Source organism: Candoia aspera, chromosome 2 (genome assembly GCF_035149785.1).
Source record: "Candoia aspera isolate rCanAsp1 chromosome 2, rCanAsp1.hap2, whole genome shotgun sequence".
NCBI classification, from domain to species: domain Eukaryota; kingdom Metazoa; phylum Chordata; class Lepidosauria; order Squamata; family Boidae; genus Candoia; species Candoia aspera.
The window spans coordinates 16,597,292-16,621,533 of record NC_086154.1 but is presented as its reverse complement, the minus strand read 5'-3'; the positions used below and the strand labels follow the sequence as shown (position 1 = coordinate 16,621,533).

At 44.8% G+C, this 24,242-nt stretch overlaps 1 protein-coding gene across 1 annotated transcript in view; it reads right to left on the bottom strand.

The window, feature by feature from the left end:
• Positions 1–24,242, bottom strand: part of ABCF1 (ATP binding cassette subfamily F member 1) — a 32,835-nt gene that overhangs the window by 6,952 nt on the left and 1,641 nt on the right. Inside the window, exons 2-17 of the mRNA XM_063291327.1 lie at positions 19,267–19,313; positions 17,542–17,628; positions 17,272–17,416; positions 16,538–16,575; positions 14,910–14,996; positions 13,001–13,075; positions 11,191–11,283; positions 10,112–10,195; positions 8,841–8,963; positions 8,210–8,310; positions 7,428–7,513; positions 6,604–6,743; positions 5,579–5,727; positions 4,426–4,509; positions 2,747–2,871; positions 1,057–1,169 (exon numbers count right to left, since the gene is read on the bottom strand). Of these exons, the coding sequence (XP_063147397.1) occupies positions 1,057–1,169; positions 2,747–2,871; positions 4,426–4,509; positions 5,579–5,727; positions 6,604–6,743; positions 7,428–7,513; positions 8,210–8,310; positions 8,841–8,963; positions 10,112–10,195; positions 11,191–11,283; positions 13,001–13,075; positions 14,910–14,996; positions 16,538–16,575; positions 17,272–17,416; positions 17,542–17,628; positions 19,267–19,313 (1,577 nt within the window). The remainder of the gene's footprint in view (positions 1–1,056; positions 1,170–2,746; positions 2,872–4,425; positions 4,510–5,578; positions 5,728–6,603; positions 6,744–7,427; positions 7,514–8,209; positions 8,311–8,840; positions 8,964–10,111; positions 10,196–11,190; positions 11,284–13,000; positions 13,076–14,909; positions 14,997–16,537; positions 16,576–17,271; positions 17,417–17,541; positions 17,629–19,266; positions 19,314–24,242) is intronic.

Genomic DNA, 24,242 nt, shown 5'->3' with positions numbered 1-24,242 from the left:
GAATCCTGACAGCACCAAGTGGGCAGGGCTCAGGATTTCTGGCGGAGTGGGAGTCAGCTCCTCCCACGGGAGATCTCAGATTTTCCAATCCCAAATGGGCAGAAAACTGGACAGCCAATTCTGTTAGTACAGTCAGAAAGGGGTTTCAGTGTGCATCTCCCAGATCAAAGGGTACAGCTGAATTACTTAGCATCCTCCAACTGAGCTGGAATGTCAGAACGCTGAAAAGCGCTGATGATGTTGCCTAGTTGGGTAATGAAACATCTGATGGAAAATCTCTGTAGCTCAGGGCTGAACTGTGGAGTCCTCGGTGCTCTCTGAGCTTGGCTGTTGGCTTGCAGACCTTTCGCTGCCCGACTAGGCAGCATCTTCAACGCCCTGAAGGTGCTGCCTAGTTGGGCAATGAAATGGCTGCAAGCAACTGTACATCTGGGGGGATGTACAAATAAAGGCACTTTGGAGTCCTTGAGCTTGGCTCTTGGCTTGCAGATGTTTCATTGCCCGACTAGGCAGCATCTAGTTGGACACTCACTTTCAAATAAGCCTGCACAAAATGGCAAACTTACTTATGAGAGTCAATCTTCTCTCAACTTCCCTGCTCTGGAAGAAGAGTTTTGGCCTAACCTCAGAGAACTCAAGGTGAGATTTTGATAACGTACAGGTAGTCCTTGTTTAGCGACTGCCTCATTTATCGACCGTTCGCAGTTAAGATGGTGATGAAAAAGTAACTTTACAACCAATCCTCACATTTACGACCTTCATAGGTCTGTAAAGCAAATGAAAGCTGAAGTAAGATCATAAGTAGAGTTGTGGTTTCGCTTAGCGACCACTTTGCTCGCTTAATGACCAAATTTCTGGTCCCAGTTGTGGTCGCTAAATGAGGACTACCTGTATCGTAGTTTCGATATCCACAGAATGGGAAAATACTGTAGCATCTAGTTCTGCAGATTTAATTCAGCATAATCGTCCTGCTTCCTCAGGCCACTTTAGTGAAGAGGAGAAGACTGTAATTGCGCAACATTTCTGAGCTGGCAGGTCCTATATCTTGGCACTTACTGCCTGCTTTGTTGACTTTCCCCCGGCTTTCAGGTCTTTGAGCTTCTTCTCTTGCTTCTCATACTGTTTGAGCAGCTCCTTCTGTTTCTGCTGATACATCTTCTTGAAAGTCACTGTCAGGAAAAGTGACAAAATACGACACTGAGGTGAGCCTATTTCCCTATCCCCACCCCGCAGTACAGCTTGGTATCATTGAACAGGGGAAGAGGCAGACTTCTGCTTGTTAATCTGTGGTTGGCCCTGACTCTGCAATAAAACAAATAAATCTACCTTTAAAAAAAAAAAGATAAGCCCCCAAGCCATCAATCCGAGTCAAGGGGAAAAGATTGATGCTTAGAGCCAAAGAACAGAATGACGAGGAGCACATTCAGTGCATGCCCGGCCACTTCAGATCTCCCTTCCCTGTAAGACCATGACTTCAGGCATCTAAAGATCTGAAGCCCGTGATTATCATTTTGGCTCTGAAATATATTTACAGGTAGTCCTCAACTTATGACCATTCGTTTAGCAACCATTCAAAGTTACGACAGCCTGAAAAAAATGACTTGCAACCGGTCCTTGCACTTACAAATATCATCATGTCCCTGTGGTCACATGATCAAATCCAGGCACTTGGCAAATGGCTCACACTTACAATGGTTGCAGTATTCCAGGGTAACATGATTGCCATTTCCAACCTTCCCAGCTGGCTTCCAACAAGCAAAGTCAGTGGGGGAAGCCAGATTTGCTTAACCACCGTGGTGATTCACTTAACAACCAAAGCAAAAAAGGTCATAAAATTGGGCACGACTCACTTAACAACTGTCTCGCTTAGCAATAGAAGTTCCAGTTCCAATTGTGGTCGCAAGTCGAGGACTACCTGTCATTCATTTTTATGATCCAAATCCAGCTTGCTTCATCCATTGCAGTCCCTTCCTTTCCCCTTCTGGAATGTCAATCCATTCGACTTGGGACTAATGCAAGAAAATTTGGCAAGGAGGTAGATTTGATGAGCCCATAATGAGGCTTGCTTACGACCATGCATGCTGGGAAATATTTGGAAACAGTATTTTGAACCTCACTCAAGCATGAGCCCAGAACCTATTCTTTAAAGCAGCCTCTAATTCTTCAGGCTTCCAAAGAAGTCTGAAAAAAAAAATATTACAGCTCTTTGAAGGAAGCAACTCATTGAAGTTAAGGTGACCCCTAAAACAGCTGCATCCCGGAGATCTTTCCAGCAGCCATACGCCAGGTCTTCTGCCATCTTTGCAACAACCCCCTTCCATTCTATCTTGCAAGGGAGAAACGAAACATTAAATGCTGCCCTGGGCTCTTGCCCTAAAGCAGGAAAAATGTGTAAATCACATGCAGCAGCTTTAAGAACTGTTACAGGGAACTGGATCAATATCTGAAGCATGGCAGCTTGGCACACCGGGCGTTTTCCCACACAGCAAAAAGACCCAGCAATTCAAACCTTTGATCAAGAACGGGCGTGTCATTGTAAAAAATTTCTTTAAAATTGATTTTAAAATCAAACATTTGAACTTTGTGATTTGAAATGGATATAGATTTCCAAATTAGGAACCCAAGAATTACACACTTTATGTGCTTGCCAGCTGTGCTCCCTTGTTCTTGTATTTTTCACCTTATTTATTTATTTAATTCGATTTATATCACAAAGCCGTCTTCCCCTACCCTTATCACCACTCACTATAGTTTCCCCGGTAGTAGAAAAGCTTCTGCATGTCCAAGTGGATGATATCTGTGCACACATCATCCAAGAATCCCTGGTCATGGGAAACAATGAGAAGGGTTTTCTTCCATGTTTGGAGATAGCTAAAAGAAGAGGAACAGAAGGGGATTAAAATAATAATAATAATAATAATAATAATAATAATAGTTACAACTACTACTACACCCTCTTCTTGTTTAGTGACTGCATTCTGGTCCATTGACTTGGTTGTTAAATGAAATGGTCACTAAGTGAACATGTGACTGAGAGAGAGACACTGCAACGATCACTGGTTGCTGCCCTCTCGTTCAGGTAAAGGTTCTCTTGTACAGTGTCCTTTGCCCGACCCGTTTTTTTTTCTTTTTTTGCCCCCTTGCAGGGCAAAGAGATCGCTTAAACAAGCTGTCTCTCTTCATGAGCTGCTTTTCTCCACAGTGCAGTGTGTCCCTAAAAAGTGCTAAGGTCAAGTTAACAAACTCAGCTCTGTGGCCTTGATTAGTTGATTAGAACCCTCAGCTGCTGCCTGAAACTGACCAGACCTTAATCAGTTTCACACTGAAGGTTTTTGCTGTCTGGCGCATGAAATTTGGTCTAAATGCACGCATTGGCCGGAAAATGAATTTTTTATTACCATTTATTACCGTCATATCTGTGAATGGTCACTAACTAAGGTAGTTGCTAAACAAGGAGTGGCCGTACTACACCAAGATTGCCTTCAATAACTCTAACTAATTCCTCTCAGTCTGAGATCTGTGCACGTTACGGAGAATGTAAGTAGGAACATGGCACAGGTAACATTAAAGAAAAGACCCCTCTGAATAATTAATGGACACATTTCATCATTTCTGTTTCATTCAGCTAGCTATTAGCATTTGTATATTTTAAACATTTTTCAAATATATACTTTTGTTTTTAAATACTGTTATCGAATTGTGCTAATAGCTGCCCTGAGCCTGCTAATGGATGGAAAGGCGGGATAGAAAATGAATTAATAAAACAGAAGATTGCATGAAATATATTATACAAAATAAATTTTGCAAATGTGTACACAATCTCTTTATAGGCTGTTGGAGCCACTTCTGTGGGTCATTAAGAGAAACAAAAGATGAGAACAAAAGAAGCTTTGTTAACAGATTATTTAAAATGTGGCCCACACATACATCCTTACTACAGGCAGTCCTTGCTTAACAACCACAACTGGGACTGGAATTTTGGTCACTAAGCAATGCAATTAAGCGAATCTGACCCAATTTCATGAGCATTTTTGCAGTGGTCATTAAGTGAATCACATGGTCATTAAGCAAACCACATAGTTTCCCATTGATTTTGCTTGCAGGAAGCTGGCTGGGAAGGTCAAAAATGGCAATCACGTGATTGTAGCATGCTGCGACGGTTGTAGACGGCTGCCAAGCGGCTGAATCATGATCACATGACCATGGAACGCTGCGATGGTTGTAAGTGCGAGGACCAGCCACAAGTTGGGTTTAGCACCATCGTAAGTCTGAACAAATGGTCGTTAAGCGAGGACTACTGGTATGTTCTTCTGGGATTTTGCCAAGATATTTATCTGCTCCATAACAATGTCCCATAACTTGAAGGAGCCCCAAAGCCAGAACAACTGACCTTCTCTTCCCCAGCTTGGTTAGCTAGTGACTTACTTATTAAGCCAGATGACTGCATTGAGATCCAAGTGATTGGTAGGTTCATCAAGCATCAGCAACGTGGGCTCCATGAACAAGGCTCTGAGAGAAAGAAATGATTACCAATATCTGTGGGGGGGATAAACTTGCAAAGCCTCTACTTCTTATGGAGCACATTAAGGGAAACTACCTATTTGAGTAGCAGGGACTATGTGAGAAAAGAAAGCCCCTTGATATTTGGGACTCCCTAACCTGGGTTAAGAAGGGACCTTCTGCTTCATGGGAATAGAGGGGGAAAGAGGTTGTTCTAGGAGTAACAGACTCAAGGAAGGAGAGAGAAAAAGCAGTGAGGGAGCAGAGCACAAAGGCCATTGATACCCCACTGAGCAGAAGCAACACAGGAGAAATGCTATAGAATCTTACATCCAGTAACCAGCCAAAAAGAAATTCAGCACTTCATTTAAGGAGAGGCAGGGATGGAGGAGAAGAAAAGCATTAGAGGCAAGAAGGAAAGAATAGTTTAGCAAATGCATGCTCAGTTGCAATCAGAAGTTGGTAGCAAAGAGGAGGACGCCAAGGAAGAGGAAATTAATGGCAATCCACTTCAGCAATGGTCCTTTTTTATTACTACTGTGAATTAACAAAGCTTTCTTAAGCTGAGTCTGAACATTTGATCCACTCAGGGCAATCTAGCTAAGTCATTTATTCCCAAATGGCTACCCACAGGCCCTGGATGTTATCAACAACCATCAAACACTTAATGACAAAGCAGTATTAGGGTCTTTTAACCTTTTTTCAGACCCGGTTTGGAAGCTACAGATTGGATGCGAAGCCATAAGATGGTTTCTTGAGATTTGGTTGCCATGCGAACCCAACCACTGTAAACCAAGACAATATCTCCCTTAACTTTTAGGAAGACCAACAGGGGTTGGGGAAGGTGCTTCTTACCAAGTCCAAACATTGGCCTATCTAGCAGTAGGCTTCCCAAACCTGGTCTTCCCCAGATGTGTTAAAATGCAGGGGTCATCATCTCCAGCCAACATGGTCATCTGGAGGGAACCAGCTTAGGATGGACTAGTATGAGAGTGGTGAAGCAGGTAGATTGCTTTGAAGGGGTTCCCACCTTGTGATTTCCCACCCCTCTGGCTGATCTCCTGCTTTCAACAATCACCTGGCCAAGGACACCCTCATGCGCCAGCCCCCTGAGAATTTCTTGGTTTGTCTATTCTGCATCTCAGGGTTGAAGCCCAACCCAGCCAGGATTCTCCGTGCTTTGGCCTCTGCTGCTGCTGCTCCCGTAGCCCGCAGTTCCTCATAGATCTGGCAATGGAAAATAGGAAGGGCGCGTAAGAACCTCAGCCCATTCTGGATGCTAGAGTTGAGGTCAGGGTTAGGATTGGATGGAGAACGATTCTTACATGAAACTAGCATTTCCTATTTAATTCTCTAAAAACCTTAGACAATTCTGAGAGTTGCAGTCTCAACACATCTGAGGACACCAGGTTGGGATAGTCTGGACTACTTGGTCCTGCATCCTTTTCCCAGAGCAGTCCAACTGATGCCCACGGTGCTATCAACAAAAGTTCTCTCCAGTTCATATCCCTGCAACTGATGTTGAGAGGCACCCTGCCTCTTCATCACAGAGGCACCAAACAGGCCCAGCAGGGCCAGTAGCTATAATACTCCAACCCCAGTGAAAGCCAACATTATCATCAACATTATTAAAAGACTGGGCATGTTTCACATAGTCTTCAGTTGGGTTCACATAACATGCTACACCAAGGCTGGGTAGTTGGTACTTCAGTATGCCAAAAGCTGGGTTTCTGTAGCGTACTGAAATTGTGTTAAAAGCACATTCTGCTAAAAGGCCATCGTGACTGGTCTGGGCAAAGACCAGTTGTTAACCCAGCTTAAGTGTGTGGTGTGCGTTCCAAGCCTTTGAGAGCAAGACTGTGGTCAGAGATGTGATCTGAATCACTGCTAGGATTCAACCCAGATTAAAACTTGCCATAAGAAAGGGATGATTTTACAGATGTTCTTTTTAGATGCTTGGGTTTTGAGGATCTGATCTAAAGGCATGCTTGGGTCCCTGCAGGGTAATGATCTACTTAGGTAAAATTCCAGAACTGCGTAAGTGAATCATGGACCACCCATCCCCACACCAAGTCTAACAAGCTGGTCATGGCTCCTGAGTACCTTTTCCAGGCGCTCTGCTGCTGTGTCATCCCCTTTCTCCAGCTGTGCCTGCAGATGTTTCTCTTCCTCCAACAGCTTCAGTCGCTTGGTGTCAGCCTTCAGCACAGCTTGCACAGCTGGAGTCTCATCTGCAACCACCTCTGCAAGGAGCAAGGCGAGGAGGAGGAAACGGAAAGAAGCCGTATGAAGGGACCAAGAACTTTTCAACCAAAGGAAAAAATATTCTTGCTGAATTCTGGAATAGCAAATAGGGTGGCATTACAGGACAAGCAATAGGCTTGTCTTCCACCTCTAGTGGATTATCTGCTTGTGGACTTTAACATCATCAAAAGATGGGAAACTCAGCAGCTAAGAGATCTGACAATCAATCAGAAAATCTGAGCTTCCTATCACGCCTAAACAAGGATTTAGTTCAGCAACTTCCAGACAGTCATTGGTTTCCGGAGTTACAAGGGTCTAAAGCAGTGTTTCTCAACCTTGGCCACTTGAAGATGAGTGGACTTCAACTCCCAGAATTCCCCAGCCAGCATTGGGAATGACGTCAACCCATCTTCAAGCGGCCAAGGTTGAAAAACACTGATCTAATTTTCTAAACAGAAAATTCTCTCTGCCTAAAACAAACAACACCAGATTAACCAGCATGCTACAACCAGGTATTCTCCAACTGTGCTAGATTACAAATCCTATCAGCCCAGCAACATATGAGCTTTAGCCCAAATCCTTCTGGAGGAAACCAAGTCGGAGAAGGCTAGAATGAACGCAGAAGGGATCAATGAGCCCAAGAGCTGCCGGGGTTTTTGTTGTTGTTGTTGTTGTTCCTTTACCTTGTTCACAGAGCAGCACGTCAATATTGGGAGGGATGCTCAGGGCCCGGTTAGCGATGTGTTTCAGCAAAGTGGTTTTGCCCTTCCTGAAAAGAAGGACAGAGAGCAGATGAAAGAGGCGGTGGAGATGACCATCAATGCCACTCCCAAGTATTTTGGGGTGGGGAAGGTGAAAGCAGATAAACACAATCTACCCTCTTCCCTGTTCAGAATGGTTTTCCTAGAAATTAATTAATTAATACTAACTAATTAATTAATACTATTTTCTAGGAAATTAGTATTGGACAAGATAGGATCAGAACTTTTTTTCAAATGGTGGGGTAATCAAATAAAGCAATAGAGATTACAGACGTAACCGCCCAGAGTCCCCTTTTCGGGAGAGATGGGCGGTGATAGAAATTTGAAATATAAACAAACAAACAAACAAACAAACAACCCCCCCATATGGAATTTGTGAGGCATCTCCTATTAAACGTTCCAGATGCCTGCTGAAGACCCTTCTCGTCTTCCGCACCTCATCTGTACAAATGCTGGAGGAGTCGTTTGCATTTCTGCTTGTCAAATGTGTAATTAAAACATTACAAAAATGATGAAAATCTCTGTGGGCTCTCCAACCTGACAGATATTTGTTAATGGAACCTACTCTCCCACGATTAGTCCACTAAAACAAGGTCTCACTATGTTGTTAGGGTGTATTTTTTTAATTTGTAAACTGTTTCACAGTACTTCTGTACAGGAGGCATCATAACGCTTGTCTAATAATTATAATAAGATACACTTACCCATTAGGGCCCACCAGGCCATATCGGCGCCCAGCTACAATATATAAGTCTGCGTTGACAAACAATTCTTTTCCGTGAGCTGAGATGCTAAACTTCTCCAGCTATAACAGGAAATGAAGGACATTAGAGAGCTTTTTGAGTTTTTAAACCTATTTCACCCACTGGCTCTGCTTTTTAACTCTGGTGGTTCAGCAGCTATTCCAAGATTGCATTTTATTGCTTTCATTACTTTTGGGAACAGCTTGGAAAACACTTGCGACAAAATGCGAGACACCACCATTCTAAGCAAAGATGTCACAATCTACCTGCATTTACTCTTACAGGAGCAGACTGAGAAAAATGAGCAATTATTATTGTCGATTTTCAGGAAGTTATTTAAAAGCATTTCTTTTAAAAAAAGATCCTTAAAAAAAAGGCAAACCTTATTTATTTATAATCCTGAATCTGCAGAATTCTACCACTCTCCAAAATATCACGATCCTCTCAGCTTCCCTCTTGAGTCACGACCGCATTGAGAGGGTGAAATAAAAGGCAGCTGGTGCAAAACACTCGGCAAGAGAAATGGAGAACGCCGAAGAGCTGCCGCTTAGAGGAGCAAAGCAGAGCGGAGAGGGAAATGAGACCGAGGTACCTTGATGTCTGAGGCATTTTCCAACATGGCTTGCCTCGAGGTCATCTCTGCCTGGGACACCGAGAAGTCGTTCTCAGCCGCGTTGGCTGCTTTCAAGGTTGCCACCTGTCGCTCGTACTCCAGCTGACGGAGCAAAGAAAGGCCCAGTCGGGTCAGTTGCCTATTCTAAGACAAACTCGCTTGGAGGTCAAGTTAAAAGAGCAAAACGTACCATACTTTTATTTCTTCGTAAGATTTATGTAACTGCCCAACTCACATAGCTGCATCACCGGGCAATGTACATCCAGTATAAACCAAGCAGGGAACAATGGATTATAAATAAAATGCCAGACAAAAGCGAAAGAAATGAAACCTATAACCGATGTGGCAGGCAACAAATGGCTGGAGTTAATGAGACACCCTCCACCTTCCAGAAGACAGGCTCATCTATTGTCCTGACCCGATGCCTGGGCAAACAACACGTTTTTAAAGCTTTCCAGAAGGCTAACAAGATCAGAGGCATTCATATCTCAGGGAGGAGGGGGGGGGCTCATGCCAGAAAGGAGGCATCAAAACAGAAGAGACACACCTCCTAAGTCCCATCAGATGAGGAAAGGAGACTACAGGTAGTCCTCACTTAACAATCATACGTTTAGCAATGGTTCGGACTTAGGACACTGCTGAAAAACCAACTTGCGACCGGCCCTCACACTTACGACCGTTGCTGCATCCCCATGGTCATGTGATCATGATTCAGGCACCTGGCAACCAGTTTGCATTTACATCCGGCACAGCATCCCATGGTCACATGATTGCCATTTTTGACCTTCTCAGCCAGCTTCTGGCAAGCAAAATCAATGGGGAACCACGTGATTCACTTTAACAACCACGTGGTTTGCTTAACAACTGCCCCCCAAAAGGTTGTAAATTCGGGTCAGATTTGCTTAATGACCACTTGCTTAGCAACCAAAATTCTGGTCCCAATTGTGTTTGTTAAGCGAGGACTACCTGTATAGAAACACAGAGATGCGTGTTTTTACTACAGTTTCAAGTATCCTACAAGATCTACTTTGGGTAGATTCCACCACATAGAGATTATTCCCAATCTCAGTTGCAGTGAGATTTATTTCTGCCTTCCCTTGTACGAGGGCTTTCATAAACCCCTTAAAACAGAACTTCGGAGGGAGGAAGAAAATAAGCTGCTGGAAGTATACAGGAGTGGGTGCTACGGCTGTAGTCAAGCCAAGTCACAGAAGGCACAGGAGAAGTAGCAGCTGGCCTACTCCACTAACCTGCTTCTTGAGCTTCTTCTTCTCCTTCTTGCTGAGGTGTGCATAGGGATCGTCCTCCTTCTTCTCCTCTTCTTCCTCCGATGTCTACAGAGATGAGAGGAAGCAAAAGGTTATCGTGGAAGGAAACCAAAAGGCCTTACTATGAAATCCTTGGAACTTGGATGCAGAATAAGCCCCATCCCTTCATCTCCGGGGCTCAGCCTTACTTCAACAGGCTACTTGGGTGACCTGCTTGTTCCAACTTCTATTGTGACCACAAGTGGCTTGTCCTGGGAGAGGGAAGAGACCTTTCTCTGCATCCTTCCAGTCTCACTAGGAAGCACATTCACTGCTAGGATTCCGGGGCAAGTCCCAGGCCCACAGGCCACCGGCTCATCTCTCTCAACGCGCTCTGCAGCAGGGAGGAGCACCCCAGGCAAGGCGGGCCCTTCAGGGATCTGGGGGAGTTCCCAGAGTGCCCTCCCAAGATGCCGCAGCACTGTTTGCCACTGACATTTTCTTACGGCCCGGCTCAGTTAAGTTCTGGCACAACTGAGGAGAGTCCTTCCCCAGAAGAAAGCTCTATGGTGTAGAGAGCAAGAACCAGGGAAGAAAATCGGGAACTTCACGCAGCGGCGGCAAACTGGCTACGCCGCAGCCTGTTACATCTGGGTGCCCCAGAAACCATCTGGCAGCCATGAAACACACTCTGAGTCCCTGTAATGGAAAGGGCTAACACAGTCCCCCTTCCTTTTCTTTTCTTTTTTTTTGGCATTCTGGGGAAACTGAGGACCTTTAAAGAGCAGAGGCTCATAAAAACCATTTCATAATAAAAAAAAACAACCCAGTCCTCCCATGATCCTGTACACCCGTAGTAATTTATTCCAGTTAATGACCGACATGGGTGGAGAATGACGGCAGCAGTGTCAGCTCTGGAACATTCAGACATCTGAAGCACCTTGTGGGAGGCCATGTTCCTGAGGCCTGCTCTTCCTCCTGAGTACCCCACCCTACCCCATCCTAGGTAAGAAGGGGCAGCACCGAGGAAGGTACCTTAAACCAGCAGATTTGTTCTCCACCATAGAGAACTGGGTCCTTACCGACTGGCTGTCCTGTTTGGATGTCTCTCTGTCCTCAGTGAGGTCCTCCTCTTCATCATCTGTCTCCTCTGCCTCTAGAGCAGCAAACATATTCTGCAGCAATGAACGTCAAGAAAAGAATACCTTATGTGCTTGAAAAATGGTTTATCATGTGCTCACTTCCAGCAGCTCCACCTATCACTTCACCAAGTCCAATACAGATTGCACAGAAGGGTTACATATGGAAGATACTGACCAGGGTTCCATGGAACCCTTGAGTTCGGCGAGAGGTCCCTAGGGGTTCCCTGGGACATCACGATTTATTAAAAAAAATATTTCAAATTTGGGCAACTTCACATTAAAGAGATAAGTTTCATTCTTTATTTTTAATTTAAGAACACTGTTGATGCATATATACAGGCCTACTGTCAGGCCCAGCCCAAGAACGACGAAGAATCAGTCCAGCCAAAACTTCAGTTATTTGCTTTATAGACAAAATCTTACCAGACTAAAGCAACTCTACCTAACCCAAGGGGAAATAACCTGGGAAGGCCCTAGGGCGGGGCCATTCTGAACCTCTTGGTTTTCCCACAATCGCCTCCTGGACTACGTTTCCTCTTATCTTGTCCCCCTCCTTGGAATGTGCTCCCTCCTTCCTGAGAACCAGCGGCACTGCTGAAATCCACATCTACACATGAAACAAGTATTATAATTTTGTAACTTCTGGCCTATATTTGAGCCTGAATATGCAGGCTTCCCTGAGGCCTGAAAAATATTTCATGGGTTCCTCCAGGGTCAAAAGGTTGGGAAAGGCTAGTCTAGACTGAAAGCCAGCTTGGTCTAGTGTATAAGTTGTTGGACTAGAAGCAGAGAAACCTGAGTTCTAGTCTTGCCTCAGGCACGGAAGCCAGCTGGGTGGCCTTGAGACAGTCACTCCCTCTCAGGCCTAGTGTCAGATTCCTCCGATCAAAGCGTTCACAGAACCCCTTATCGGAGCATCTTCCATCACTTCCTTATCAATGGCTTAGCCTCTCTGTCGCCGGATGGGAGGGGGTGTTGGGATGGAGTGTGAATTGCATTATTGTGGCTGCAGGTTTATGATGCGGCACATCAAGGCCAGTGGTTAGAGATGCAGCAGGAACACCACCTGGGTGGGAGGGGGGTGACATGATTTCGTGGGAAAGGGAGGCAGACAAGGGAATGTAGTTTTAAATGTATGTCTTAGCGGGAACTCTCCATTCGCAGCTTTACCTCTGTCCTAGCCATTTCGCTTCATTGAACAGTCAAAGGAATCCAGGCTCCTGACTGTCACTGTGTGAATGCTCGAATGGTCTAGTGCTGACACCTAGAAGACGTTGCCTAGACAGCTGCATGGACTTGTCTGACTTGAAGACAAAAGCAAACGAGCAAAAATTGTCTAAACTGCTGCTAAGAGGAAGGCAAGGAAATGTTCCATCATTGGGGGTTTCAAGCAAAGGCTGGACAGCAATTTGTCTCAGATGGGGATGGACCCAGAGGGTCTCTTCCAACTCTATGATTCCATGGTTCTATGAAATTGCACCACAGATCCCAAACCAGTAGCTTCTTTTGCCAATACTCCTGATTAAGCTGGCACTATTAATCCCGCCCCCCTTGACTGACAGTTGCATTCAGAGACCCTGAACTGTCCTTGAGGGAGACCACCTTGACTTATCTAAGGGGGAGACACCAGTAAACAACAGATCTGAACTCTCCAAAAAAGGTAACAATCAGCAGACAGCACGTCACGTCTCTTCCACACAACCATCAAAATTGGGCATTCTAGCTTCTAGGTTAGATGTTGAACACGTACCTGGGCTGGCTGATTTTTCTTCCCTTTTGGTTTTTTGGTAGCTTCTTCAGACTGAGCAGTTTGTTTGGCTCCAGCCTAAAAAGACCAGAGAGCAAGGAAATGGGCAGAAACGGTATAAGTAGAAAACAAAACAACAGTAATTCCAACCCTCTTCCAACCTTGTAAATAATCTAATTGTCAAAATAAAGCCATCAAAAATTACTGGCCTACTCAGAAGCTAGGAGGCATCCTTCATTAAGGGAGGTAACTATTTTTAATTAAAAATAGATAAAGTAGCCCTGCTCAGCAGGGATGAAAGCACCCTACCACCTGTCCCACTAGATCAGTGTTTCTCAACCTTGGAGACTTTAGGATGTGTGGACTTCAACTCCCAGAATTCCCCAGCCAGCATGGCTGGCTGGGGTATTCTGGGAGTTGAAGTCCACACATCTTAAAGTCACCAAGGTTGAGAAACATTGCACTAGATGATGCCAAATCAGTTCAACTCTGGTCTTGCTGCTAAAGATCCTCCTTTTTTCTAATGAGCCGTTAAGATTCCAACAGTTGCCCCCAGCTCAGCCTTTACAATGCAGAGAGAAATTGCTAATTTTACCTGCCCCCCCATGCAATCTTATTGCAAAGGTGGGGGAAAAGGAATGAAGGACATGGGGAATAAAGAGAGTTTGCCAAAGGAAATGCAGGGAGGGCAGCACACCTGGGAAAGGGGGTTGAGAAGCACCATAGCAGGCCAATGAGCCAATCCTGGCCACTTTACAAATGCCTTCAATCAAGAGAAAAGGCTTTGCTAGAGCCTTTCCTGTTCAAGCGGTAGCTTTTTGATGCAAGATTCCATATAGGGAAGTTTCTGAATAGATTACTACAGTGCCCCACTCCCCCACCCCACCCCCACTGAAGGGATCTAGTTCTAAGACTATCATATGCTGTTGTTGAACTGGTCCTGGGATCAGTGTATTACAGGTAGTCCTTGGGTTATGGCGGCAATTGGGACAGGGTTTGCTGTTGCTAAGCAACGTGGCCATAAAGTGCAACGTCACATGACTGCATCGCTTAATGACGACAATCCTGGAAGTTCCGGTTGCTGTCGTAACCCCAAGACATGCAGGTTGTTATGTGGGAAGCAGCAGGAGTCCCAGGTACGGAGCACGGGGATGCCATGGGGGGGAGGCCCAATGTAGGCTATGCGAAAGAGCAGGGAGGCTGAGGGAAGTGGGGTGTGGTGCTGCGCAAGTGCAGAGAGGCCCAGGAAAGGAGGCCGTTGGTTGGCGTGAGCGCAGGGATGTTGAAGGAAGGAGGCTGTGGTGCTGCGCAAGTGCAGGGAGGCCAGGGGGACTTACAGGAGTGACTTGTGACCTTCCCCGCTGGCTTCTCCATTAACTTCGCCAGTGGGAAGCTGGCAGGGAGGTCACAAATGGCAATCATGTGACCGTGGGGTGTTGCAGCTGTCCTAACTGCGAGCCAGTTGCCAAGTGCCCAATCACAATGTAACTGTGGGGGTGGTGCGACAGCCAGAACTTCAAGGACTGGTCATAAGTACCAGTCATCCAGCACCGTCACAACTTCAAATGGTCACTGAACGAGTAATTGGTAAGCGAGGACTACCTGTGCTCTACTTAGCAGGGTAAGAGAATAAGAAGGCTGAGTTGCAGCCTTCATAGCTGTTACCCTCGGAAAATGAACAGGGGAAGACAGTGACGTAAGATATCACTTCCTATTTAGATCAGTGTTTCAATATTCAGGGTCCGGTTCTGGCATCCCTGGAAAAGACGGGGCTCATTTTCTGAATTCTACCCAATTGGGCTACTTTGATGATCCAACAAACAATCCCAACCAGAACCTGGTTAGTGATCTATCCATGGGACGCTCTCTGTGGACTTGGATTCTCATTTTCCACACTCCGCTTCTCCCACACCTTAGATTTTTCCTTGGGCTTCTTGGTTTCTTCTTCTGCTTCCTCCTCATCGCTCTGAGCCAGGACTGCAAATGCTGAGCCTCCTCTCTGAACGTAAAAAAGGGAGGGAGGGAGGGAGGAACAGACACAGACAGACTCAGCCCAGCACAAATTCCACACAATAAGAAAAATGCGTCTCTTTGACATTTTTGGGGGGGGGTTCTTCTGGAAGCAAGAGTGATGGATGAATGTCAAGATCTGCATCTGTGTTTTTGTTTCTCCTTGCTGACAGCTACTTAGCCATCCTGGTGATTATTCACTCTTCCTGAGCCCTTGTCAAAGAAACTGTCTACAATCCTCAAATCTCTTCTGCAATTGTATACAAGTAGTCCTCGCTTAATGACCACAATGGAGACCGGAATTTCTGTTGCTAAGCAAAGCAGTCATTAAATGAATCTGACCTGATTTTACCTTTTTTGCAGTGGTCATTAAGTGAACCACATGGTTGTTAAGTGAATCACACAGTTCCCTATCGATTTTGCTTGCCAGAAGCCAGCCAGGAAGGTTGAAAATGGAGATCATATGACCACAGGATGCTGTGATGGTCATAAATGCGAACCAGTCACCAAGCAACCAAATCATGATCACATGACCACAGATGTGAGCACCAGTTAGAAGTCGGTTTTTCTAGCACCATCGTAAGTCTGAACCATCACTAAATGAATGGTCATTAAGTGAGGACTCCCTGTATATATACGTGTATGTTTTTGTATTCTCGTTCGAACTGCTTAAGAGCCAGTTTGATGTGGTGGTTAAGGAATCAGGCTAGAAACCAGAGTTCGAGTCCCACCTTAGGCATGGAAGCTAGGTTGGGGGACTTTGGGCCAGCCACTCTCCTTCCGCCTTAGGAAGAAGTAATCAAGGGCAAACCATTTCCAAAATCTTGTCAAGAAAACTGCAGGGACTTGTCCAGGCAGTCACCAAACTGACTCAGAGGAATGGGAAAAAACGGGTTTACCTTATAATACAAAAGACAGTCTAAGGGAGTTATTACAGCTCTGCGTCTGGCTCACAACCCCTGCCCCCAGGATGATCATTATCTTAATGAATTACATGACTTAATAGTTTTCAAACTGTATTAATTTCCTGCCAGTTTATTATCTATACTATTACATAGGAAGCAAACCAACTAACCTGACTTTTTTTTAAAATGAGGGTTGAGCATCAGCCAGCATGGCCAATGGTGATGGATGCTAGGGGTTGAAGGTCAGCAGTATCCGGAAGCCATGGGTTCCCCATCCCAGTTTAAGGTGATTGTGTTTATGCTGATTATTTAACCATAATTCTTCCTAACCCTCCACCTGCCTTTTTAAAACAGCTTTAAGGGCCACGTAGACTGAAGTGACCTAGGAATAAAATAGCTGCTCCTAGGTGGGGCTGGCTCTGGCACCACCTTGTTCACGGTGGAGGACAAAAGTTTTGCAGAGCACCCTCTTGTATTCTGCATGACTCAATCAATATTTATAGAGCTAAAGGTTGCAAGGGCTGGTTTACTGCATCCAAACTCTCTTTTTCAAAGGTAACTCATTCCATTTTCACCTCTCAACCTTGTCCAACAAGAAAGTACTTGGAAAGCACCAGGAACTTACTTTCTTTTTCTTGTCTGCTTTGGTGACAGGAACGGGCACTGGAAGAGAAGCAAAAAAGTCATACCGGGCTGTGATCCAGAGCAGGGTTTCTCAACCAGGGTCCCGTGGCACCCTCGGGTTCCGCGAGAGGTCGCTAGGGGTTCCCTGGGAGATCACAACTGATTTAAGAAATTATTTCAAATTCAGGCAACTTCACATTAAAGAGGTAAGTTTCATTCTTTATATTTTGTTTAAGAACATTAATGCATATACACAGGCCTACCCATGAAACAAATATATTTTGTAACTTCTCGCCTCTATTGGAGCCTGAATGTGCCGGGGTTCCCCAAGGCCTGAAAAACATTTCAAGGGTTCCTCCGGGGTCAGAAGGTTGAGAAAGGCTGATCCAGAGAGATGCTAGGTAGGATTAAGCTCACAATGTGAAAGACATACTCAGACTGGTTTGGACAATCTCCAGTCACACCCAACTAGCAGAGGATGGTGGCCTTGAAGAACGCATCTCTCTCCTCGGCAACCCTGCCTGAAATCTTGCAAGATCTTGTCATTCCTTCTTCCACGAAACCTTGTGAGATCTCAGGCAGGAGCCCTGAAGTCTCCCAAGATCTCAGCCACATAAACTTAAATGTTTCTTTAACGTGGAAGGTCCTCACCACATCAAGGAGCGTTGCAAGTACCCAGGGCCAGCCCCCATAATAGCCGTCTGAAAAGCAATATGAAAGCCTGCAGCCTCCCACCTTCCTCTTCCTCTTCCTCATCGCTGGCTTGGTTAGACAGCTTCTTCAGTCTCTCAATTAGCTGGTTCTCTTCCTCATCTTCTTCCGCTGCCAGTTTTTTCTTCTGATCCTTCTTCTTATCTCGCCTTTTACTTTGCTGCTGCTGCTGCAGGCAAGAGACCGCCCAAAAAGGAGGAGGTCAGGAGGATGGGCAACCTACTGCCCTCAGCAGAGTAACACCCCGGCTACAGGGTCTGCAACGATCTACACAACGATTTGGAAATTACTTGCCTGTTGTTGTTGCTGTTCCTTCTTTTCTTTCTCTGCTGTCCGATCCTCGCTGGAGTGTTTCTCCTCCACAGCCAGTTCCTCAAAGAACTGGTGGCACAGGAAAGCAATTTGGGAGAATCAGGGGCAGGAAGATGGCAATCGAGCAGTAAGATATTGCTAACCCCACCACTCCTACTACAAGGGTGAGTAACTTCCTTGCAGTTGGGAGCTGCAAATAGGCGCAGGAACTTTCAGGAATTATGGGGGGGGGGGGGAAGAGACGGTATTTGGTGATGTCATGACATCAGAGTGGATGGGCCAATGTTCAGGTGCATTTGGGGCAGGTTAAAGAGCAGAAATGGGGACATTATGTCCCTGAAAAAACCCAAACAGAGAATATTGACCAATTTGGGGAGGAATGGAATTGGGGCTTTTAAGTAATGAAAGGAGTCTCTCAAGCTTCTGTAAGAGTTAAGGCACTGATTTTATTTTTTAGCTAATCACCTAATATGCCAAAAAAAAAAAAAAAAGTCATGTATTTTGGCTGTGCTCAATCTGGGCCTGCAAAAGGACCTCAAAAGGCATACTGGAGGGGGTAATGTGGCCCATGCTCCTTACCCTACCAAAAGGGTGATGGAATTTATTTATTTAAAGAATGTATATGGCCGCTTGTCTCACATACTGATCCTAGGCAGTTCTTAAGAAACAATTGCAAAATAATTGGTTTCAGCTCCCTTCCCTGGGCCTTTTCCATGTTGCTGTAACAACAGGAACCAAAGTTCAGGGTTTAAGCTGAATAAAAGCATGCAGGAATAGCTTTGACCCCAACTTATACCAGACAGACTCATATTTAAAGGACTGTGCTGATGGTACTTAAGGGGTTCAGAGAAGCATTTTAAGGCAGAGCTTGGTCTTTGCTCCACCAACTTTGCTCCAGCAACTCTGAAGACTGGATCATGCAAAACGTAACACGGATTATGCACTCAGTTGTGGGTATCATATGCAGAAAAGAGGAAACATTATCCTTTATAGTTATTGCTTGCTTTCTGAAAGAGAACTGGGGCATTTAAACACCCTGCCTCTCCCAAAGGGATAGTGATGGCGTTTTCATTATTTCTCAAAGGTTTTTTCCTTTGAAAAATAATGAAGTTTTCATCATTTTGAAATCAAATCAAATCAAAGCCTAGAAATCAAAGGTTACAAAGGTTTTCAAATTTTTCACACTTGAGCTAAAAAAAAAAACATGTAAATTTAACTGAAAAGCTTCACCTCACATATTTCTGTCTCCAGTTTGGGAGAGACTTCATAGAAGGAAAAAAAGGACAGGTCAAAAATAGCCACCTCTGAATTTCATGGTGGCCCTGCTGCCTTTCTCTAAGGCAAGCTCGATGGGCTGGAGTGCTGGGTCAGGAAGAGCTGGCCAGGGGTATTATCAGATAAGTAGAGCAAATAAGCCTGGGACGCTGAAGAAGTGTTACACATATAACTGAACAAAAAGGCTGTGCAATCCCAAATATTTCATAGCAGAAGAAAAATGCTGGAAATGCCCTAAAAATGTGAACAGCTGAAGTAGCCTTGATCAGTGTTGTGCCCTTCAAATTAGCTGAGACTACATTTCCCAGAATTCCTGGGCAGAACAGCCAAACAGAAAGCTGAGCCAGAGAGGCTCCAGATTTGTGAACCTCTAGCTTCTCTTGACCAAAAATAATTATGGTAAAGCCATTAAGCAACGAGACTGAAACTTACCGATTTTTTGGTCTTTTTATCCTTCTTTCCCTTCTTTACTACTTTGTCTGAAAGAAACCAAAAGAATCAAACCAAGACCTGCAAGCACCATTATTCTAAAGAAGTTCCAAGGATCACACCACTTGGCCCTCTGTCCAACCGAAACAGACTTCTCTCTCTTGCTGGTCTTTGACCGTAATAAAGATTTGATTTGACGTAAAGAGTGAGAACAGGAAAATGGGAGGACTGGCAAACTGAAAACCATTGTTAATGCTTGGCAAAGTGTGAGCCAGTGTGATATAATGGTTAAAGTACTGGATGGGAGCTGCAGGTTGAAGTCTTCACTGGAATCACAGAGTTGAAAGGGACCACGGAACCTCAGGGGTGTTGGGTCAATCGCTATCACTCTGCCCAAGCTGCCTCCAGGAGTTGTTGTCATGTGTATAAAATTAGAGGGACTTCCACAGGCGCTGCTCTGAGCATCCAAACCAAATGTAGGAATTGAAAAAAAAAGCCAAGCCAGCTTAGTTCACTACCCATTTCAAATTCAATTAAGTGCCTAAATGATGATGACTTATCCTTGAAGAATATCCGGAAGCTTCAGCTGGCTCAGAATGCGGCCGCGCAGGCAGTTTTGGGTGCCTCAAGGATGGCACGTGACAATTTTGCTGTGGGAGCTGCACTGGGTGCCAGTCTGCTTCCGGGTCCAATTCAGGGTGTTGGCTATCACCTTTAAAGCCCTACACGGCATGGGGTCAGGCTACCTGAGGGACTGTCTCATCCCCATGACATCGACCCGTCCCACCCGGTCAGGCAAAGAAAGCATGTCACAGACCCCATCCACGAAAGAATGTTGATTGGCGGGGCCCAGGAAGAAGGCCTTCTCTGCCGTGGCCCCTGCATTATGGAACACTCTTCCCACAGAGGTGAGGCAACCCCTGCTGTCCCAGCCTTCCAGAAAGGGGTGAAGATGTGGGGCGTGAGGAGGGGTAACCAACTCTGGGGGTGGTTAGCACCCAAAAGATGCTCCCATAAATTAAGAACTTTTTAACACCTATGTCTTGGACTAAATTTTTATTTAAGAATATTGCTTTATTGTACTTTAATGATTATTTATTCTTGTTTTATCGTAAACCACCCAGAGTCGCTCTTTTAGTGAGATGGGCGATGACTAAATTTGAAATATAAATAAATAAATATTATTATTCCTCCACCTTTTTTATATATACCTCAAGATGGCAAACACACCTAATACTCCTGCCTTCTATTTTCCTACAAGAACAGCACTGTGAAGGGGTTCACCTTAGAGAAAGTGACTGGCCCAAGGTAATCCGGCTGGCTTTCATGCCTAAGGGAGGCCTGGAACCCAGTTTCCTGGTTTCTAGGCTGGCATCTTCACCACTATACCAAACTGGCTCTCTAAAACGTTGTGGTGCCCCCTTCCCTCGGTGCCCTAAGCACATGCTTATTTAATCTAGAGCACATTCAAATCCGCTGCCAGGAATTGAACTCATGGACCATTGTACTTTAGATGACTGCATACAGTGTATTACCTTTAGGAGCTATCTAACATCCTGGCATTTAACTAAAGATAGCTTAACTACCTTAGGAAAGCAGCTTTGTATTTGTGTTTCAGATGAGGACTCAGAAAGTCTAAGTTAAAATCTGTATTCAGGCAGAATGCTGATCTGAGGCCAGTTGTACTTTCTCTCTCTCTAGTTGATCTTACAGAGTCATTTTCTGAAAATGATAGAAGGAAAAATCCTGACTGGCACTGCGCAGCACTTCAGAATTAATTCAGAAAAGGTGTTGTTGAACAGCCAGGCTGGTGATATAGCATCAGTCTGCAATTTTTCCAAGCAGCTGCAACATAATCCATGGGAAATATGAAGCTGTGTGAAAGAATTGCAGAGAGGTGCTATGTTCATACACCCATATCTTCTGAAGCACCTTTTCAGAATTGAATCCAAAGCATCGCAAACCAGCTCTAATATTGAATACTGCCCTGAACCATCTCAGCAGAACCACAGGACAGTATAATAACCTTTTGAAGCGAATTATTTGTAGCTCAGGGTTGAACTGTGGAGTCCTTATGGAGCACCAAGGACTCCATAATAACCTTTTTTAAAATCCATTCAATCATGTCCAATTCTTGGAGACTGCCTGGACAAGTCTCTGCAGTTTTCTTGGCAAGGCTTTTCAGAAGTGGTTTGCCATTGCCTCCTTCCTAGGGCTGAGAGAGAGTGACTGGCCCAAGGTCACCCAACAGGCTTTGTGCCTAAAGCGGGACTAGAACTCATGGCCTCCCAGCTTGTAGCCTGGTGCCTTAACCACTACACCAAACTGGCTCTCATTAATAACCATACCTAACCCACAAAGTATTTTACATGCCAATGGATCCTAAGAAAAGAAACTTGTGGCAAATAAATTTCCTGAAATAGGGTAAGGGGAAAAAAGCCCACCTTCTCATGCATTCATGGAAAAAAAAATCATAGCACATAGCAGCTTAAAAAGCTGAAACTCAATTTATTTAAAAAATGCATTATTATTATAATTGTTATTCCAGGCTTTTCCTAACAACTTCTACAAGCTTTTTGGCAGATTCAATTTGTTAATAAATCAGGAAAGAATAAGGACAAGGGTTCAAGCTTAGCAAAACACTACTCGGGCAAGACAGGGAAACCACATTGACTTGCTCCAACTTCTTCTGATAACAAATTTGCCAAAATGGCAGGATAGACAGAAATCCTACTGAGTGCTGTTGGCAGGAGAGCTGGACTGAGGGCCCTTTGGCAAACAGCCATCAGATAGGCTCCTCTATTATTGTTGTTGTTTATTTGTTTAGTCCCTTCCGTGACTTCATGGACCAGCCCACGCCAGAGGTTCCTGTCAGTCGCTGCCACCCCCAGCTCCCCCAGGGACAAGTCCGTCACCTCTAGAATATCATCTGTCCACCTTGCCCTCTCTATATTAGTAGATCCTATTTAGAGGCCTATCTGGCAATAGCAGGAATATCACTAGGTGAACATCTTTGAACAGGCTCTGGAATCCATTACTTCAATTCCGCACAAGGGGCCTGACAGTTTTGCCTCCAGGGCATTGTGGGAAACTCAAAACGGTAACTCTACTAAAGGTCTCCATTTTCATTCCCCAGAATGCAGCAGAGCAAGGTTAAGTTGAGGGCCTTGTGGGCAATTAGAGTGGGAGTCCCAGAACTAGCAGGCTGATGGGAGACAATTGTTTAAGGCAGAACTGGGCACCAATCAGCACTAGAGGTCCTGGGTCTCCAGAACCTGCCCAAGGAAACAGCAAGTTAATACTGGGTCTAGTTTGGATTTTTAAAAACACAAATAAAAGATGGTCACTACACAGTACGCAGCTAGACTAGCCTTATTTGCTTAATTAGGAAGCATCCTATTTCACAATTTGCAGGACTCCTCCCAACCCCATTATTTTTTCCCCTCCCACTCCCAATTAACTTATTTGTTTGAGCCTAATATCTTGCATTTCTCATCTCAATCAACCTTCCCAGCTGCTTTCATCCCAATCAGCATCTCTCACAGCCTTTTCACCCATAAACTGCTAAGGGTGGTTTGCTTATGAGCGAGTGAATGTGTTTGCTTCAAGGCCTTTTAATAGCTACATGCAGAAGGGTTGAAACTTTTTTCCATCCCAGACTTAGGAAAAAGATTAAGGCACTGACTTTTGCCTTTCAGGCAGCTGTTAAATGTTCAGGAGCCCAGCAGCAAAATAAATATAATTGCCAGCTCTGTTCCTAGCCAAATGCCTCACCTTTCTGAAATGTCTGGGCATTTGTAAATCAGAGCTCAAAACTTGTGAGTGGTGGGACAAATTTCCATGGCACTATTAGGCCATTAAAACTGGAGCTCGGGATGAAATGAACAAGGAACAAAAGAGATTTCCTTGGGCCACACAAAACTGGCACAGCTCTCCAGGGAATCTGCTGGATCTCCTGAAGTTGCTGAAGTCCCACAGCTGCTACAATGGCCAATGGTGAGGAATCTTGGGAGTTGTAGTTCAGTAAACAGGCTCCTGGTTTATATTAAATAATGCTGAATCAATGGATCTGACACTTCAAATCTTGCCAGGGACTCTCTCCCTTTCTTCACAACAGGAAAGAATCATAGCAACTGTTTTCCCATTTAGCACCTTCCAGCACCTGTTAAACTACAACTCCTATCAGCCATGCTGGCCAAGGATGATGAAACATTATATATTGTGCTAAGCATGATGAAGTGTTTTGTACACAGAGGTGACTAAATGAAGGAAAGACAGAGAAACAGCGTTTCTCAAGGCTGGCTGGGGAATTCTGGGAGTGGGAGTCCACCCATCTTAAACTTGCCAAGGTTGAGAAACACTGAAGAGAAAGGTAACAAAGATTCTAAGGAAGTTGTGGGTACATATGGAAGAAATTTAACAGAGCACAGGAGGCAACCCAGTATAGCAAAGAGAGAGTAGAAAGAAGGCTGAGAAAGCCACATTACACAAGAATTAGGATCAGGAGGAACTATATGGCATTGGCAAGAAGAGAACAGCAGAGGGAAAAGGAAAATGTAAGCTTTGTGAAACCCAACTCAAGGAGATTTATAGGACAATAGGATGGCCATATGCTAAATTTCACATATTTTGGGCTCCAGCAGAAAACGCACAGTTCTCAAGTGAGAAGTAATCCAATCTGGTCCACCTACCCTGCTCTCAGGAAGTTTGAATTCTCAGCCTCGCATTATATATGTAGACCAGTTGGGATAGACAGATGCAGCCCTCCCAAGTGGGAACAAGAATGACAGGGGTCAAACAACATATGGAATATATGGCATAACTGATGAAAGGTTGTACTGTAAATCAGCAAGTCTCTTTCCAACTGCTGTGAATGAAGGGTGGTCATAGACAAGCTGCTCTCTCAGTCCATCCAACTGTGATAATGGAAATTAATCATACCAACCCAGAGCAGCATGTGAAGCACTCTAACAGCCTAC